General features: G+C 37.8%; 1 protein-coding gene across 4 annotated transcripts in view; it reads left to right on the forward strand.

The window, feature by feature from the left end:
- ACBD6 (acyl-CoA binding domain containing 6) overlaps nt 1-18102 on the forward strand; it is a 199940-nt gene that overhangs the window by 37094 nt on the left and 144744 nt on the right. For 3 of the 4 annotated variants that reach the window (XR_016039600.1, XM_088845295.1, XM_088845294.1), the window contains exon 4: nt 13571-13600. The exons of the other annotated variant lie outside the window; for it this stretch is intronic. Coding sequence is in view for 2 of the 3 variants with exons in the window: in XM_088845295.1 (XP_088701421.1) it covers nt 13571-13600 (30 nt within the window). In the remaining variant the exon portion in view is untranslated. The remainder of the gene's footprint in view (nt 1-13570; nt 13601-18102) is intronic. 4 annotated transcript variants of the gene reach the window in all.

Here is an 18102-nt window from a genome sequence, read left to right on the forward strand (position 1 = left end):
TAAGGGACCAGATCTGATAGCTAGAGTGCCTGATGAACTATGGATAGAGGTTCGTGACATTGTACATGAGACAGGGACCAAGACCATCCCCATGGAAAAGAAATGCAAAAAAGCAAAATGGCCATCTGAGGAGGCCTTACAAATAGCTGTGAAAAGAGAGAAGTGAAAAGCAAAGGAGAAAAGGAAAGATATAAGCATCTGAATGCAGAGTTCCAAAGAATAGCAAGGAGAGATAAGAAAGCCTTCCTCAGCCATCACTGCAAAGAAATAGAGGAAAACCACAGAATAGGAAAAAAAGAGATCTCTTCAAGCTATCAAGGGAACATTTCATGCAAAGATGAGCTCGATAAAGGACAGAAATGGTATGGACCTAACAGAAGCAGAAGATATTAAGAAGAGGTGGCAAGAATACACAGAAGAACTGTACAAAAAAGATCTTCAAGACAAAGATAATCACAATGGCGTGATCACTCACCTAGAGCCAGACATCTTGGAATGTGAAGTCCAGTGGGCCTTAGAGAGCATCACTACGAGCAAAGCTAGTGGAGGTGATAGAATTCCAGTTGAGGTATTTCAAATCCTGAAAGATGATGCTGTGAAAGTGCTGCACTCAATATGCCAGTAAATTTGGAAAACTCAGCAGTGGCCACAGGACTGGAAAAGGTCAGTCTTCATTCCAATCCCAAAAAAAGGCAATGCCAAAGAATGCTCAAACTACCACACAATTGCACTCATCTCACACGCTAGTAAAGTCATGCTCAAAATTCTCCAAGCCAGGCTTCAGCAATATGTGAACCATGAACTTCCAGATGTTCAAGCAGGTTTTAGAAAAGGCAGAGGCACCAGAGATCAAATTGCCAGCATCCACTGGATCATGGAGAAAGCAAGAGAGTTCCAGAAGAGCATCTATTTCTGCTTCATTGACTATGCCAAAGCCTTTGACTGTGTGGATCACAATAAACTGTGGAACATTCTGAAAGAGATGGAAATACCAGATGACCTGAGCTACCTCTTGAGAAACCTGTATGCAGGTCAGGGAGCAACAGTTAGAACTGGACACAGAACAACAGACTGGTTCCAAATAGGAAAAGGAGTATGTCAAGGTTGTATATTGTCACCCTGCTTATTTAACTTCTATGCAGAGTACATCATGAGGAACACTGGGCTGGAAGAAGCACAAGCTGGAATCAAGATTGCCGGGAGAAATATCAATAACCTCAGATGTGCAGATAACACCACCCTTATGGCAGAAAGTGAAGAGGAACTCAAAGGCCTCTTGATGAAAGTGAAAGAGGAGAGTGAAAAGGTTGGCTTGAAACTCAACATTCAGAAAACGAAGATCATGGTATCTGGTCCCATCACTTCATGGGAAATAGATGGGGAAATAGTGGACACAGTGTCAGACTTTATTTTTTGGGCTCGAAAATCACTGCAGATGGTGACTGCAGCCATGAAATGAAAAGACGCTTACTCCTTGGAAGGAAAGTTATGACCAACCTAGATAGCATATTAAAAAGCAGAGACATTACTTTGCCAACAAAGGTCCGTCTAGTCAAGACTATGGTTTTTCCCGTGGTCATGTATGGATGTGAGAGTTGGACTGTGAAGAAAGCTGAGTGCTTAAGAATTGATGCTTTTGAACTGTGGTTTGGAGAAGACTCTTGAGAGTCCTTTGGACTGCAGGGAGATCCAACCAGTCCATCCTAAAGGAGATCAGTCCTGAGTGTTCACTGGAAAGACTGCTGCTGAAGCTGAAACTCCAATACTTTGGCCACCTGATGGGAAGAGCTGACTCATTGGAAAAGACCCTGATACTGGGAAAGATTGAGGGCAGGAGGAGAAGGGGATGACAGAGGATGAGATGGTTGAATGGCATCACCGACTCAATGAACATGGGTTTGGGTAGACTCCAGGAGTTGGTGATGGACAGGGAGGCCTGGCTTGCTGTGATTAATGGGGTCGCAAAGAGTTGGACCGGAGAAGGCAATGGCAAGCCACTCCAGTACTCTTGCCTAGAAAATCCCATGGATGGAGGAGCTTGGTAGGCTGCAGTCTGTGGGGTTGCTAAGGGTCAGACGCGACTGACTGACCTCACTTTCACTTTTCACTTTCACACATTGGAGAAGGAAATGGCAACCCACTCCAGTGTTCTTGCCTGGAGAATCCCAGAGACGGGGGAGCCTGGTGGGCTTCCATCTATGGGGTCACACAGAGTCGGACACGACTGAAGTGACTTAGCAGCAGCAGCAAAGAGTCGGACACAACTGAGCGACTGAACTGAACTTGCATGAAATGTTCCCTTGGTATCTCTAATTTTCTTGAAGAGATCTCTAGTCTTTCCCATTCTATTGTTTTCCTCTATTTCTCTGCTGATCGCTTAGGAAGGCTTTCTTATCTCTCCTTGCTATTCTTTGGAACTCTGCATTCAGATGTGTATATCTCTGCTTTTCTCCTTTGCTTTTTGCTTCTCTTCTTCTCACAGCTATTTGTAAGGCCTCCTCAGACAGCCATTTTGCTTTTTTGCATTTCTTTTTCTTGGGGATGGTCATGATCCCTGTCTCCTGTACAGTGTCATGAACCTCCGTCTATAGTTCATCAGGCACTCTATCAGACCTAGTCCCTTAAATCTATTTCTCACTTCCACTGTATAATTATAAGGGATTTGATTTAGGTCATACCTTAACGGTCTAGTGGTTTTCCCCACTTTCTTCAATGTAAGTCTATATTTGGCAATAAGGAGTTCATAATCTGAGCCACTATCAGCTCCTGGTCTTGTTTTTGCTGACTGTATAGAGCTTCTCCATCTTTGGCTGCAAGAATATAATCAATCTGATTTTGGTATTGACCATCTGGTGATGTCCATGTGTAGAGTCTTCTCTTGTGTTGTTGGAAGAGGGTGTTTGCTATTACCAGTGCGTTCTCTTGGCAAAACTCTGCTAGCCTTTGCCCTGCTTCATTTTGTACTCCAAGGCCAAATGTGCCTATTAGTCCAGGTATCTCTTGACTCCCCACTTTAGCAGTCCTCTAGATGAAATGGACAGTTTTTTTTGGTGTTAATTCTAGAAGGTCATGTAGGTCTTCATAGAACCGTTCAATTTCAGCTTCTTCAGCATTAGTGATTGGGACATAGACTTGGATTACTGTGATACTGAATGGTTTGTCTTGGAAATGAACAGAGGTCATTCTGTCATTTTTGAGATTGCACCCAAATACTCATTTTGGACTCTTTTGTTGACTATGAGGGCCACTCCATTTCTTCTAAGGGATTCTTGCCCACAACAGTAGATATAATGGTCATTTGAATTATCAGCCATTCCAGTCAATTTTAGTTCACTGATTCCTAAAATGTCGGTGTTCACTCTTGCCATCTCCTGTTTGAGCACTTCCAATTTACCTTGATTCATGGACCTAACATTCCAGGTTCCTATGAAATATTGTTCTTTACAGCATCGGACTTTACTTCCATTGCCAGTCACATCCACAGCTGGACATTGTTTTTTTCTTTGGCTCAGCCTCTTCATTCTTTCTGGACCTGTTTCACCACTCTTCTCCAGTAGCATATTGGACACCTACTGACCTGGGGAGTTCATCTTTCAGTGTCATATCTTTTCACCTTTTTATACTGTTTGTGGAGTTCTCAAGGCAAGAATATTGAAGTGGTTTGCCATTCCCTTCTCCAGTGGACCACGTTTCGTCAGAACTCTCCACCGTGACCTGTCCATCTTGTTTGGCCCTACATGACATGGCTCATCGTTTCATTGAGTTAGACAAGGCTGTGATTCATGTAGGATCTTTTGTAGTTCCGTATAAATGTTAGGATTATTTGTTCTAGTTATTTGAAAAACATCATAGGTATTTTGATAGGAATCCTATTAGATCTGGAGATTGCTTTGGGCAGTATGGATATTTTAATAATATTCTTCCAATTCATGAACATGGTGTATCTTTCCATTTCTTTGTATCATCTTCAGTTTCCTTCATCTTTGCTTTATAGTTTTCCATCTATAGGTCTTTCATCTCCTTGGTTAAGTTTATTTCTAGGTATTTTATTCTTTTTAATGCCATTTTTTACTCTTACAGATAATGCTGCAATAAACATTTTTCTACTTATATTTTTACACACTTATGTAATCATTTCTTCATAATGAATTCCTAGAGATCAGTAGCCAAGCTTTTTAGTTTCAGATTTTTATTGGTGATTTAGACTCATCAAGCAATGCACTGTTTGTCTAAGAGGAAATAATACTGTCTTGTGTTTTAGTCACTTATGACTTTTCATTTTGGTTAATAATTATTAATAAATGGGACCTAATTAAATTTAAAAGTTTTGCACAGCAAAGGAAACCATAAACAAAAATATAGCCCATGGAATGGGAGAAAATATTTGCAGACAATGTGACTGACAAAGGATTAATCTCTGAAATAGACAGACATCTCATGCAGTTCAATATCAAAGATATGAACAACCCAATCAAAAAATGGACAGAAGATCTAAATAGACATTTCCAAGAAAGACATACAGATAGCCAAAAGCACATGAGAAGATGCTCAATGTCATTAGTTATTAGGGAAATACAAGTCAAAACCTCATTCTAGTCAGAACGGCCATCAGAAAGTCTACAGACAGTATAATGCTGGAGAAGGTAGGGAGGAAAATGAACCTACCTACAGTATTAGTGGAAATGTAAATTGGTACAGCCACTATGAAAAATAGTATGGAGGGTCCTTAAAAACCTAAAAATGGAGCTACCATATGATCCTGTAATCCCACTCCTGGGCATGTATCTGGAGGAAACCATAACTGGAAAGGATACATGCAACCCAATAGAGATTGACAGAGGAATGGATAAAGAAGATGTGCAGATACACAATGGAAGATTCAGTTCAGTTCAGTCGCTCAGTCGTGTCCGACTCTCCGCGACCCCATGAATCACAGCACGCCAGGCCTCCCTATCCATCACCAACTCCCGGAGTACACTCAAACTCATGTCCACAGAGTCAGTGATGCCATCCAGCCATCTCATTCTCCGTCGTCCCCTTCTCCTCCCGCCCCCAACCTTTCCCAGCATCAGAGTCTTTTCCAGTGAGTCAACTCGTCGCATGAGGTGGCCAAAGTATTGCAGTTTCAGCTTTAGCATCAGTCCCTCCAATGAACATCCAGGATTGATCTCCTCTAGAATGGACTGGTTGGATCTCCTTGCAGTATAAGGGACTCTAAAGAGTCTTCTCCAGCATCACAGTTCAAAAGCATCGATTCTTCGGCGATCAGCCTTCTTCACAGTCCAACTCTCACATCCATACATGACCACGGGAAAAACCATAGCCTTGACTAGACGGACCTTGGTTGGCAAAGTAATGTCTCTGCTTTTTAATATACTATCAAGGTTGGTCATTGGTCATAACTTTCCTTCCAAGGAGCAAGCGTCTTTTAATTTCATGGCTGCAATCAGCATCTGCAGTGATTTTGGAGCCCAAAAAAACAAAGTCTGACACTGTTTCCACTGTTTTTCCATCTATTTCCCATGAAGTGATGGGACCAGATGCCATGATCTTTGTTTTCTGAATGTTGAGCTTCAAGCCAACCTTTTCACTCTCCTCTTTCACTTTCATCAAGAGGCTTTTGAGTTCCTCTTCACTTTCTGCCATAAGGGTAGTGTCATCTGCATATCTGAGGTTATTGATATTTCTCCCAGCAATCTTGATTCCAGCTTGTGCTTCTTCCAGCCCAGCGTTCCTCATGATGTACTCTGCATATAAGTTAAATAAGCAAGGTGACAATATACAACCTTGACGTACACCTTTTCCTTTTACTCAGGTATAAAAATGAAAATTTGCTAGCAACACAAATGGACCTAGAGATTAACATAGTAAGTGAAGTTAAGTCAGATGGAAAAAGACAAATATCATATGATATCGCTTATATGTGGAATCTAAAAAAGAAATGATAGAAATGAATTTATTTACAAACTAGAAACAGACTCACAGACTTAGAAAGCAAACATACGGTTAACAAAGAAGAAAGGTGTGTGGGGGAAGAAAGGATAAATTAGGAGGTTGGGATTAACATATATACACTACTATGTATAAAAATAGATAATCGACAAAGACCTACTGTGTAGCACAAAGAACTCTACTCAATATTCTGTAATAAGCTAATAGAAAAGGAATCTGAAAAAAATAGATATATGTTAACTGAAGCACTTTGCTGTGCACTTGAAACTAACACAACATTGTAAATCAGAATACTCCAAAATAAAAAAAAATTAAGGACAAAAGGAAGAGAAAAAAAATTATTGAATATTCTCAGGGGCTATTATTGAGCACCCACTGTGAACATAGTACCATCTTACTAAGTGTTATTTTTAGAATTTTTCTCTGGAGCTACAGAGAAATCTGGGACTATAAATTGTGAGCCAGAGTTGCTTCATAGTAAAGGATGGAAACAGGGCTTCCCTGGTGGCTCAGATGGTAAAGAATCTGCCTGCTGTGTGGGAGACCTGGGTTCGATCCCTGAGTTGGGAAGAACCCCGGGAAGAGGGCATGGGAACCCACTCTAGTATTCTTGCCTGGAGAATCTCCATGGACAGAGGAGCCTGGTGGCTGCAATCTATGAGGTCGGAAAAGAGTCAAACACGACTGAGCGACTAAGCACAGCACACAGCAAACAGCACAAAGGATGGAAACAATATAGGAGCATAGTATTCCATAGGATTTGGAAGATAAAGAATGAAATATAACTTTAAAAAATTAGATTGTGCTTTTCCTTATGTGGTATTTGTTTATATTGTAAGTGACTTAATACTTTTTTCTTCCCTCATCTAAACTTTACGCTCCAAGAGGTCAAGAGAACATTATCTGTCTTGGTCACCATTGTACTCCCAGTTAGGAGGCAACTTAACTATAAATTGAATTAATGAATAGATGAGAAATAATATTTATACAGTGAAGTATGATAGCTATTTCTGAGGTTGTTTGTAGAACCACAGCTATTGAGTCTTTTGGAAATATGACATTGCTAAAACTAATGTTTTAAAGCTATGTAGATGAAACCAACATTCTCAGTTCATTTAATTAAACCATACCATTTTATATGTCCATACCATTTTATAAAGTAAGATAGTCAACCACCACATTCTGTTTCCACATTATGAACCCTAATTATAAGCTCAGAGTCAGATCTATACTGGGAGGTGGCAGACCAATAAATCAGTATTACAAATGATATGCCCCAAAGGAGTCTTTACCAGTTACTTTAGCCAACTTACAAATGAATAGCTTAACACCACAAGTTGTTAGACAGGATCCAGAGTAAAGAATAGGCTTTCCTGGTGGCCCAGATGGTAAAGAATCCCCCTGCAATGCAGGAGACCTGGGTTTGATCCCTGGGTCAGGAAGATCTCCCTGGAGAAGGGAGTGGCTACCCACTCCAGTATTCTTGCCTACAGAATCCCATGGACAGAGGAGCCTGGTGGGTTACAGTCCATGGGATTGCAGAGAGCTGGACACAACTGAGGGACTAACACTTTCACACTTTCAGAGTAAAGAATACCTATAAAATAGATGGCAAGTTTCTTGGTATTTGAGGGTTGTTACTTCTTTTATGTTGATTGTTATCCTAAGTTAGCATTGCTAATCTTTGAATAGGTGTTTCAAATTTCACTTTTCAGTAGTAAAAGCTAAATAGTCTTGGTTATAACTATGAAAAAATAGGAAAAAAAATTACAAGCAGCAAGTTTTCTGAACCATTTAGAAAGTATTTCTTAAGCTTTTATATATTTTTAAGCTATTTATATTAAAGGATATTTAGAATAATTAGTTTGATCTACTTGATATTTTTTGTTATTTTACAAAATATGGTCTCTCATCTTTGAAAATGGTTAAATGTAAAGACTTGGTTTAAACTTGTATATTGATCATTGTTTCACTATTATTTTTTTCTTACTCATTATGTTAATAGTTATTCTTTAATGTTCTTCCCAATTATGAGATTCTCTAATTCAGAATATGTTTGGGTAATATATAAAATATTCCTATAATTTGTATTATATTACTATATGGCTCAGGTGGTAAAGCATCTACCTGCAGTACGGGAGACCTGGGTTCAATCCCTGGGTTGGGAAGATCTCCTGGAGAAGGAAATGGCACCCCACTCCAGTACTCTTGCCTGGAAAATCCCATGGTTGGAGGAGCCTGGTAGGCTGCAGTCCATGGGGTTGCAAAGAGTCGGACACGACTGAGCGACTTCACTTTTCACTTTCACTTTCACTATACTGTAGCTACTCGGTTACAAAAAGATTTAATAATATACTAATTTGTTCATTTACTTAACCATTCAGTCAGATTCCCTGGCCATAGTGCTGAATTCGGGGATAAGAAGCAAGTAAGGGATAATCCTTTTTCTCAGAGAGATCAAAATCTAGTGAAGGAAAAAAAAAAATTAACTGATCATTGTGGTAGAGTTTGAAGAATACTAGTAACATTATGCAGAGAAGGAAATGGCAGCCCACGCCAGTACTCTTGCCTGGAAAATCCCATGGACGGAGGAGCCTGGTAGGCTACAGTCCATGGGGTCGCTAGGAGTCGGACATGACTGAGCGACTTCACTTTCATTTTTCATTTTCATGCATTGGAGAAGGAAATGCAACCCACTCCAGTGTTCTTGCCTGGAGAATCCCAGGGACAGAGGAGCCTGGTGGGCTGCCGTCTGTGGGGTTGCACAGAGTATGAACTGAACTGAACTGATGTAGGTCTAATATCCATAAAGAAAACTTACATTGTTTTTCAAACTCTGAATGCAGCAAGTTAATAACATTCTAAGCAGAGACATTACTTTGCCAACCAAGGTCCGTCTAGTCAAGGCAATGGTTTTTCCCGTGGTCATGTATGGATGTGAGAGTTGGACTGTGAAGAAGGCTGATCGCCGAAGAATCGATGCTTTTGAACTGTGGTGTTGGAGAAGACTATTGAGAGTCCCTTATACTGCAAGGAGATCCAACCAGTCCATTCTAGAGGAGATCAATCCTGGATGTTCATTGGAGGGACTGATGCTAAAGCTGAAACTGCAATACTTTGGCCACCTCATGCGACGAGTTGACTCACTGGAAAAGACTCTGATGCTGGGAAAGGTTGGGGGCGGGAGGAGAAGGGGACGACGGAGAATGAGATGGCTGGATGGCATCACCGACTCTGTGGACATGAGTTTGAGTGTACTCCGGGAGTTGGTGATGGACAGGGAGGCCTGGCGTGCTGTGATTCATGGGGTCGCGGAGAGTCGGACACGACTGAGCGACTGAACTGAACTGAACTGAACTGAATCTACACTCTTATAATAACAGTATAAATTAAAGTACGTGCTAAAATATTTAAAATGTTATTTTTTTCAATTGATTTTTATTATACTTATCAAGGTATAAAAATAGAAACAATATGTCCAGGATTTTTCTTTTTTAAACTTGTAATTTCAGTTGTGTTATGTCTGTTTCACCATTTTCTGAAGGATTCTGTCATAAACCGTTGGTGTTTAATACAGTCCACAGCTTCAAATCTGTTGTAAGATAGATCTTATTTACCAGATTCTGTCAGAACTCGTATTAGCCAGGATGAAATGTCAGAAGGGACAGCTATCACTCTAGTCTGTAAGAAAACAATTGTCAGCAAATTCAGGGAAAGGGAACAAACACCTAATTAGGTGAAGATATGCTGTGATTCATGGGGTCGCGGAGAGTCGGACACGACTGAGCGACTGAACTGAACTGATTCTGGAGAAGTTGACAGTTTAGGCTACCAGTTTTCTTACTGTTGAGTATTGACAATACTGGACAAAATTCTTTTAGATAAATGGGTTTTTCTCTTTTTAAAGGTTATAAAACTAACTTAGACATTATTTGATATATTCAGGAAGTATATCCTTCCTTTTGATGGTTTTGGAAGTGACAAAACAGACCCAGATTAGTCTGTGAGTTAATGATAACTTAAAAAAATAACTGTATGAGTTTCCTTTGTTATTATGATGTTTTGGCCAGTGTAGTTTAAAAATCACTCTTAATGCTTATCATCTGTATTTAAAGATATCATCTATGAAAGCTTATTTTAAATCACAAAATATTATGAGTAATTTGAAAATAAATGACTCCAAATTTATTAATTGCTATGGGGATTACAGGGCTTCCCTGGTGGCTTAGCAGTCAAGAATCCTCCTGCCAATGCAGGAGACACAGGTTTGATACCTGGGTTGGGAAGATCCCCTGGAGAAGGAAACAGCAAAGCATTCCAGGATTCTTGCCTGGGAAATCCCATGGACCGAAGGAACCTGGTAGGGTAGCAAAGAGTCAGACACAACTTAGCAACTACACAGCAGTAACAGCAAATGGAAATTACAACCTCATTGCAGAGAAACTATTTTCAAATCACATGTGTAGTAAATATTTTTATAAAAATATGGTCATAACTAGTCTCAGAAAATCCCTCTTGAATATACTGTATTTACATTTCAATTTTATGTTGTTGGTTTGTTGCTTCAAAATTGAATATAATTAGAATAAATAACATGCTAATAGCTTCATTTTACATTTTGAATCAAAGTTTACTAAATGAAACCTATACCCCCAAAACAGCATCTTGAGTAACCACGTGCAATTCACCAGGTTTAAATATTTGTGTGTGTTTGATTTTTCCTTTTGTAAAATTTATAAGAGTTGTATAAATACAGCTAGATACATAACAATCCTTTCTTTTGCAAATACCCCTCATTTCATAGAATTCTCAATAAGAGGAGTTTATGAATTAAATAAAAATTGACTTAAGTTTTTTCCTCTTCCCCTTGGAACTTGAGGATCTTGGCACTGCACATATCTTACCAGATGGTGTGCCAAACCTCTCTTACTCTGTGTGTTATAGTTAAACTAAAATGAATGTGTGAGAACACTTTTTAACATGTACTAACAGCTATTAGGGAGATCCCTAACAGAGCTTTCTATTGGGAATAGAATAGTCACAAAGGACCAGTCTTCTCATTTCCCTGTTGTCATCAGGCTTTCATTAGCTGTGAGTTCTAGCTCATTTGAGCTGGATCTCCTTAGCTAAACTAGGATTGAACATTTCAGTCTCTGGCTTTATAAATGATTTCCCTATTATCCAAGAATACTCTTAAAAACTGTATAGATAAAACTGGGGGAAATGTTAGGAAATAGAACAGTAAATTATAGTTATGGAGAAAGTGCAAAAAGTTAAGATTATTGACCATCATTCAAAATTAGAAGTATTAAGGTGCTCTGTAGCCGAATTATTAAAATATTAGAAATTTCTCTTGAATAACTGTAATATCTTAAGCTCTTTGTTATACTACTAGATTGCCTAATGAACTTTCACTCTCGGTGTATTAATGTTACAAATAATTTTTTAATTTTATAGTATGAATTACTTTTAGTGGTTATACTACAGAGATTCTGAAAACTATAATTACTTTTACTAGAGTGTTTGAAGCTATATGTTTTAAAATTTGGTACCTTCTAAATGTGATTGTATTACATATGAAGAACAATTTTATACATGTGTTTAAAACATTTTAAAACATGTTTCTCTTTATAATGAAGGGTAACAGGAAAAGGAGAAAAACTAATTTTATTCCAAACTTCTTAGAAACTATTAGCCCAAATAACTCGTTCTTAATTCTTACTAATCCTCTGTAACTTGTATGTCTATCCCCAACTTCTCCAGGTTTATCTCTGACTTTACCCACTATAAACTTGACTTCCATCTCACATGCCTCCTCATTGTCCCTCAAATATAGTGAAGTTATTATGCCTTTCTTTCCTTATTGCTGTTCTTAACATGCCTGCTTTTAACCATTTCTACCTCGTTTTTTTTTTTCAATCCTGACCAATTCCTATTTATTTCATGAAGTTCAGTCCTTATCTCCCTCTTTCTATAAATTTATCACATTTATGGTTTCTAGTGTACATTTTAATATTTGATCTTATTTGGTGTATATTGTTTCTTACCTTTTGTGTGGCAACAGAGCCTAAATCCTTAGTAATACTGTTTTGATAGCAGTTAATTAATATACCTTTCAGTGATAAGAGAGTAAGTACTTAAAAGTAGTTACTGTGTTGAGTTGAACTGAAGAAAGTTGGAGATATTTATTAACAAATTATGCCTCAGATTATGACATGTGTGCTTTTTGAAGGTGGTTCTAACAATTGGGTGTATTTTTTCATTGTGTTTTTGAAAACATTTCAGTTGTGGAGTCATGCTTATTCATTGAAGGGTTATTTTGAACCATGCGGCAGGAAAGATGTATTAAACTAGCATGTTAGTAGACTTTTATGAAATAATACCTTCATGTATGTCTGTGTCCTTATATTTTATTGTTTGAAAGCTCTCTTTTGTTCCTTCAATTAATTTTGCCTACCTCAAAAGAAGGCATTCATTCTGATTCATCTTAACTTCTCCCTCTCTTTAAATGCTTATAATTTTTCCCTGACCACTGATTTTGGGTTTCCTTAGCACTGATCTGATTATCGAGGTCTTTTGAGCAATAATAGACTGACAGGCAAAGCAGGTGTAATTTTTTTGCTAGTCTTAGTAGGCCAGTGAGCTCTGATCTTTCTACTAAGACAAGGTGAGATGGTATGAGTCTCCTTTCTTAGGAGACTTCTGGGAAATGGTAGGCCCCTGTCAAAGAGATATAGTCTACTAGGCTGGGTTAGGACTGCCAGAGTAAGCAGGATTCACCATGTATAGGACCATACAGCATGTGGTGGGTGTGATCCCTCTTTTCTTGCTAAGGGAATCTTTCTTTCATCTTTATCAGGTGGTTGGGCCCCTGAATGTTTAGTTTTACTGCCAGGGTAAATTTCTATCCCAACCTTTGGGCCTGTGGCTCTCTTGCCCTGAACCATCTAGCTTTAGGTGTACTATAATTTCTTCCAGATTTACTTTAGTTTTTTTCAGTTATGTTAAATGGAGGGAGAAGGAATCAAGGGTGTGTGTTTAGTCTACCAGTTTCCTAATACTGTTCTTAGGATAAGTTTGATATTTTTGCTGTCTCTCTGATGTTTCCAGAGTTTCCAGATTTTAAGGTTCTCTGTTTGATATAGTTTCCAATACGGAGTAAGCTTTTGTTATCATGTGATGTTATGAAAAATTTTATTTGGACTCTTGCTGAAGATCAACATTTAGTCATATCCATTGTGTGAGTCTTTCTAATATTCTTCATATTTAGTTGAAAGGTATGATTGGAAATGAGGCTTCCCTGGTGGTTCAGTGGTAAAGAATCTGCCTGGAGACGCGGATTCAATCCCTGGGTTGTGAAGATCCCGTGGAGAAGGAAATGGCAACCCACTCCAGTATTCTTGCCTGGGAAATCCCATGGACAGAGGAGCCTGGTGGGCTACAGTTCATGTGGTCAAAAAGAGTCAGACATGACTTGGTGACTAAACAACAACAACATAGGTGGAAATATCTTTTAGAATTACTTATTAGTTGTTCCTATATCATTCTTATCAGAAGAATGTTGTGCATGCCTATTGTGACTATAACCAGTGTGCTCACTATTCCCCTGCTTTCTTAGGGTGGAATTCCTGGATCAGATGCATCCAAGGTAAAGTTTACCATGTCTTCTCTTCAAGCTGACTCTCCATAGTAACAGAAAATACCAGAGCAATTATTGCATACGCATTAATGGTCTTCTAATCTCCAACCCTGCATGTAATTGCTGCTGTCAAATACAATTACTGTCTGCCCAGGTTTCTTTCCCTGCGGGCAGTCAGGTCGTGACTTGATGTAGAGTTAGAAAATGTGAAGAGTTTCTGAAACAGTTTGAAGGTTTTGCTTATATCTCCTTTGAAAATTTTAAACTATAAAATTACATTACCTTTTTATATTTTAGAAGACTGACCCGAGTAATTCTTGATGGTAATCAAGACAAAAGAATAATAAAAAGATTTGAAGTTTCATTGATTGTAATTATATTTCCAAACAATTAATTATGAATACATTTCCTTTATGCATTGGCACCATATTGGCCACAGTTCAGGAAATATAACCCTAAATTGGTGTTACCTTTATTGAGAGTATGTGTACCAGTTAAATCTAGAATTACTTTGATTTTTGTGATTGTAGTAATAGGTTGAAATCGTAATCTAGTGGTTTTAGATTGGAGATTGCCTGTTAGATATATAGTAACACCTCTTTGATTTCAGATCTGGGCATGAACTATTCTACATGGGTGAATTTTTCAGCTAACCAAATGTATTCTTTAAAGTAGCTAACCTTTAAACATTTTTAGGTAAAACTCTTTCTAATAAATCATGTTTCCTAGCCTCTTTAAACATAATGTACTCAACATTTTATCATTTTCCTCACCTCCCAAGATTATCATTATATTTAATCATTGTGATAATTAATGTGACGAATTTAGAGGTTGATTAGGGTATACAGTGTTTATGTCTTCTTACTATCTTGAAACTTTGTGCTCTCTTGGGTGCCTTTTTTTAAAAAGTTGACATACACCATAATTCATATATTATACAGTTCATCTATTTGAAGTGTTCAATGGTTTTTAGCATGTTTATGAAGCTGTAAAACCATTACCATGATCAATTTTAGAACATTTTCATCACCTCAGAAAGAAACTCTATACCCTTTAGCTACCAGTCTCAATTTCCTGATTTCCTTTGGCCCTAAGCAACCAGTAATCTACTTTATGTCCCTATAGATTTGCCTGTTCTGGACATTTCAAATAAATGGAAGCATATTATATGCGGTCTTTTGTGACTGGCTTTTTTCATTTAGTTTAGCACGGAAGACCAAAGATTCTTCCAAGTTGTAGCATGTATTAGCACTTCATTCCTTTTTTATGGCCAAATAATACTCAATTGTATGGATATACCACATTTTGTTTATCTTTTCATTTGTTGATGGACATCTGGGTTGTTTCTGCTTTTTGGCTATTGTGAATAAGGCTGCAAAGAACATTTGTGTGCAAGTTTTTGTGTGGACATATGCCTTCATTTCTCATGGGTATGAGGAATTGCCAGGCTTTTTTCCAAAGTGACTACAACATTTTGTATTCCCATCAGCAGTTTATGAGGGTTCTGGTTTCCTCTATATCCTTGTCAACACTTACCATTTTCTGTCTTTTTGATTACAGGCATCCTAATAAGTGTGAAGTTGTATCCCATTGTGGTTTTGATTTGCATTTCCCTGATGACTTATAATGTTGAGTGTCCTTTCATGTGCTTTTTGGCCATTTGTATATTGTCTTTTTTATTATCATATTTATCTTTCTTCTCTTATTTAAGAGCTGTAATCTTAGAAAGAATGTTAGTGGTTGTCTAGGCTAATTTTCTGTCTCCAAGTTATTCTAACACACAGTCTTTTAGATTCTTGGGCTTCCCTGTTAGCTAAATTGGTAAAGAATCTGCCTGCAGTGCAGGAGATCCCAGTTCAATTCCTGGGTCATGAAGATCCCCTGGAGAAGGGAAAGGCTACCCACTCCAGTATGCTTGGGCTTCCCTTGTGATTCAGCTGGTAAAGAATCTGCCTGCAGTGTGGGAGACCTGGGTTCGATCTCTAGGTTGGGAAGATCCCCTGGGGAAGGGAAAGGCTACCCACTCCAGTATTCTGGCCTGGAGAATTTAATGGACAATACAGGCCATGGGGTCGCAGAGAGTCGGACAAGACTGAGTGACTTTCACTTTCAGAAGACTACTAGTGATGGAAATATACTATTTGTAAAGAAGTTGGCCCAATTTTTTTTTTTTTAACAACTCTAATTATTAGAAGCTCCTTTCTGTATTGGGCCAAAATCTGTTTTTTGTTGTTGTTACTGTTATTGCTGTTTTCTAATCTGTTCTATTTTTGCTTTCTAGCCCTACATGTAATAAGTCCAAATCTTCACTACATAAGAGCCCTTCATTATTTTAAGACAATTTTCAAGGCTCCTCTTTGTTAGGCTAGATATTACTAATTTCTAAATTTGTTCTTCACTCCCATCACCATCAAGTTGCACCACAATCCCAGTCATTTCTTGTGTGAGCGAGTTTTAGTTTCTAATAACTTCCTTTTCAGTCTGGCTTTAGAATTGAACAGACTGTTTCTATATGACTTCTATAGAATAGAACTTTTCTCTTATTTGAATACTTGTCTTTTATGGATTTAACTTAAAATTATTTAAACATTTTTGGCAGCCACATTACAATGTAAATTTTGTAACTTTCAGGAAACTAAAATCCCAAATCTTTTTTTTCCCACACATTCTGTTAGGTAATATCTATTCTGTACTAAGTTTATTACCTTATGTGTACTTATATTCCATTTATTTGATTTATCATATTATTCCAACATTAAGATACTCTTTGGGTCATGAATGTGTCATCTAGGTTTGATGATCCTGTCATCAGGAAATTTGATTAGCATTCTTTTTTGTACCTTGAGTCAACTACTGATGAAGGGGTATATAATATGATAGAGTCAGAGACTGACTTTGCTGCTTTGGAGAGTATTGATCCATTTATATATGCCTTTTGGTTAGGATACTCAATAATAATGAAAATAATTATTAGCATAAATGCTGGAGAGATTGTGGAGAAAAGGAAACTCTCCTGTACTATTGATGGGAATGTAAATTGGTATGAATGTAAATTGGTGCAGCTACTATGGAAAATAGTATGGAAGTTCCTTAAAAAAATGAAAATAGAATTACCATATGATCCAGCAATACCTAGCTGGATCCTAGGCATATATCCAGAAAAGATGAAAACTCTTAATTTGAAAAGATATATTTGATCTTTAATTTGAAAAGTATTCATTACAGAACTATTTAAAATAGTCAAGACATGGAAGCAACCTAAATGTCCCTTGACAGAGGAATGGATAAAGAAGATATGGTAAATATATACAATGGAATACTACTCGTTCATGAAAAAGAATAAAATAATGCCATTTGTGCATCATAGATGGACCTAGTGATTATCATTCCAAGTTAAGTAAATCAGACAGAAAAAGATATGATGTCACTTATATATGGAATCTAAAAAAATTAATACAAATGAATTTATTTACAAAACAGAAGTAGACTCATAGAAAACAAGCCTTTCATTTCCAAAGAGGAGAGAAGGGGAGGGATAAATTTGGAGTATGAGATTATCAGATACACATTACCATGTATAAAATAGATAAACAACAAGGATTTACTGTGTAGCACAGGAAACTATATTCAGTATCTTATAATAACATATAATGGAGGAGAATCTGAAAAAATACATATGTAGATAACTGAAGCACTTTGCCATACACCTGAAACTAACACAGTGCTGTAAATTTTGTTTATTTAATTGAAGTAAGCTTAAGACAGGAAAAAAATTATTAGCTGTATTTCCTGAGCTTTTACTATGAGCCATGCACTATGCTAAGTGCTTTAGATACATTATTCTATTTAGTCCTCACTGCAACCCTAGGAGAAGGCAATGGCAAGCCACTCCAGTACTATTGCCTAGAAAGTCCCATGGATGGAGGAGCCTGGTGGGCTTCCGTCTATGGGGTCACACAGAGTCGGACACGACTGAAGTGACTTAGCAGCAGCAGCAACCTTATAAAGAAGACACTATTATTATCTGCATTTTCTAGACAAGAAAACTGAAGCTTAGGGAAATTAATAATCCATCCTGAAGTTACACAGCTAATAGTAGGATTTGAATAGCCTGTCATTCTAAAATTTACACTTAGCTAAAATTCACTCTCGTGAATATCTACCTTATTTGACTTCTTCTCAACCATTTATTCATGCATTCAACAAATAAGTGCCTTTTATGGTAGCTCCATTGGTAAAGAATCTGCCTGCAATGCAAGAGACCTGGGTTCAATCCCTAGGTCAGGAAGATCCTCTGGAAAAGGAAATGGCAACACATTCCCTTTCTTGCCTGGGAAATCCCATGGACAGAGGAGCCGGACAGGCTACAGTCCATGGGGTCGCAAAAAAGTCAAAACTTAGCAACTAAACAACAACCTGACAGGCACTATTCTAAGTTCCTAGAATGTATCAGCGAGCAAAAATAGACAAACACCTTTGCTCTTGTGGAGGTTAACTTCTACCACAGGGAG

Source organism: Moschus berezovskii, chromosome 17, assembly GCF_049115385.1.
Source record: "Moschus berezovskii isolate FMDL1 chromosome 17, NW_MosBer_1.0, whole genome shotgun sequence".
NCBI lineage: Eukaryota > Metazoa > Chordata > Mammalia > Artiodactyla > Moschidae > Moschus > Moschus berezovskii.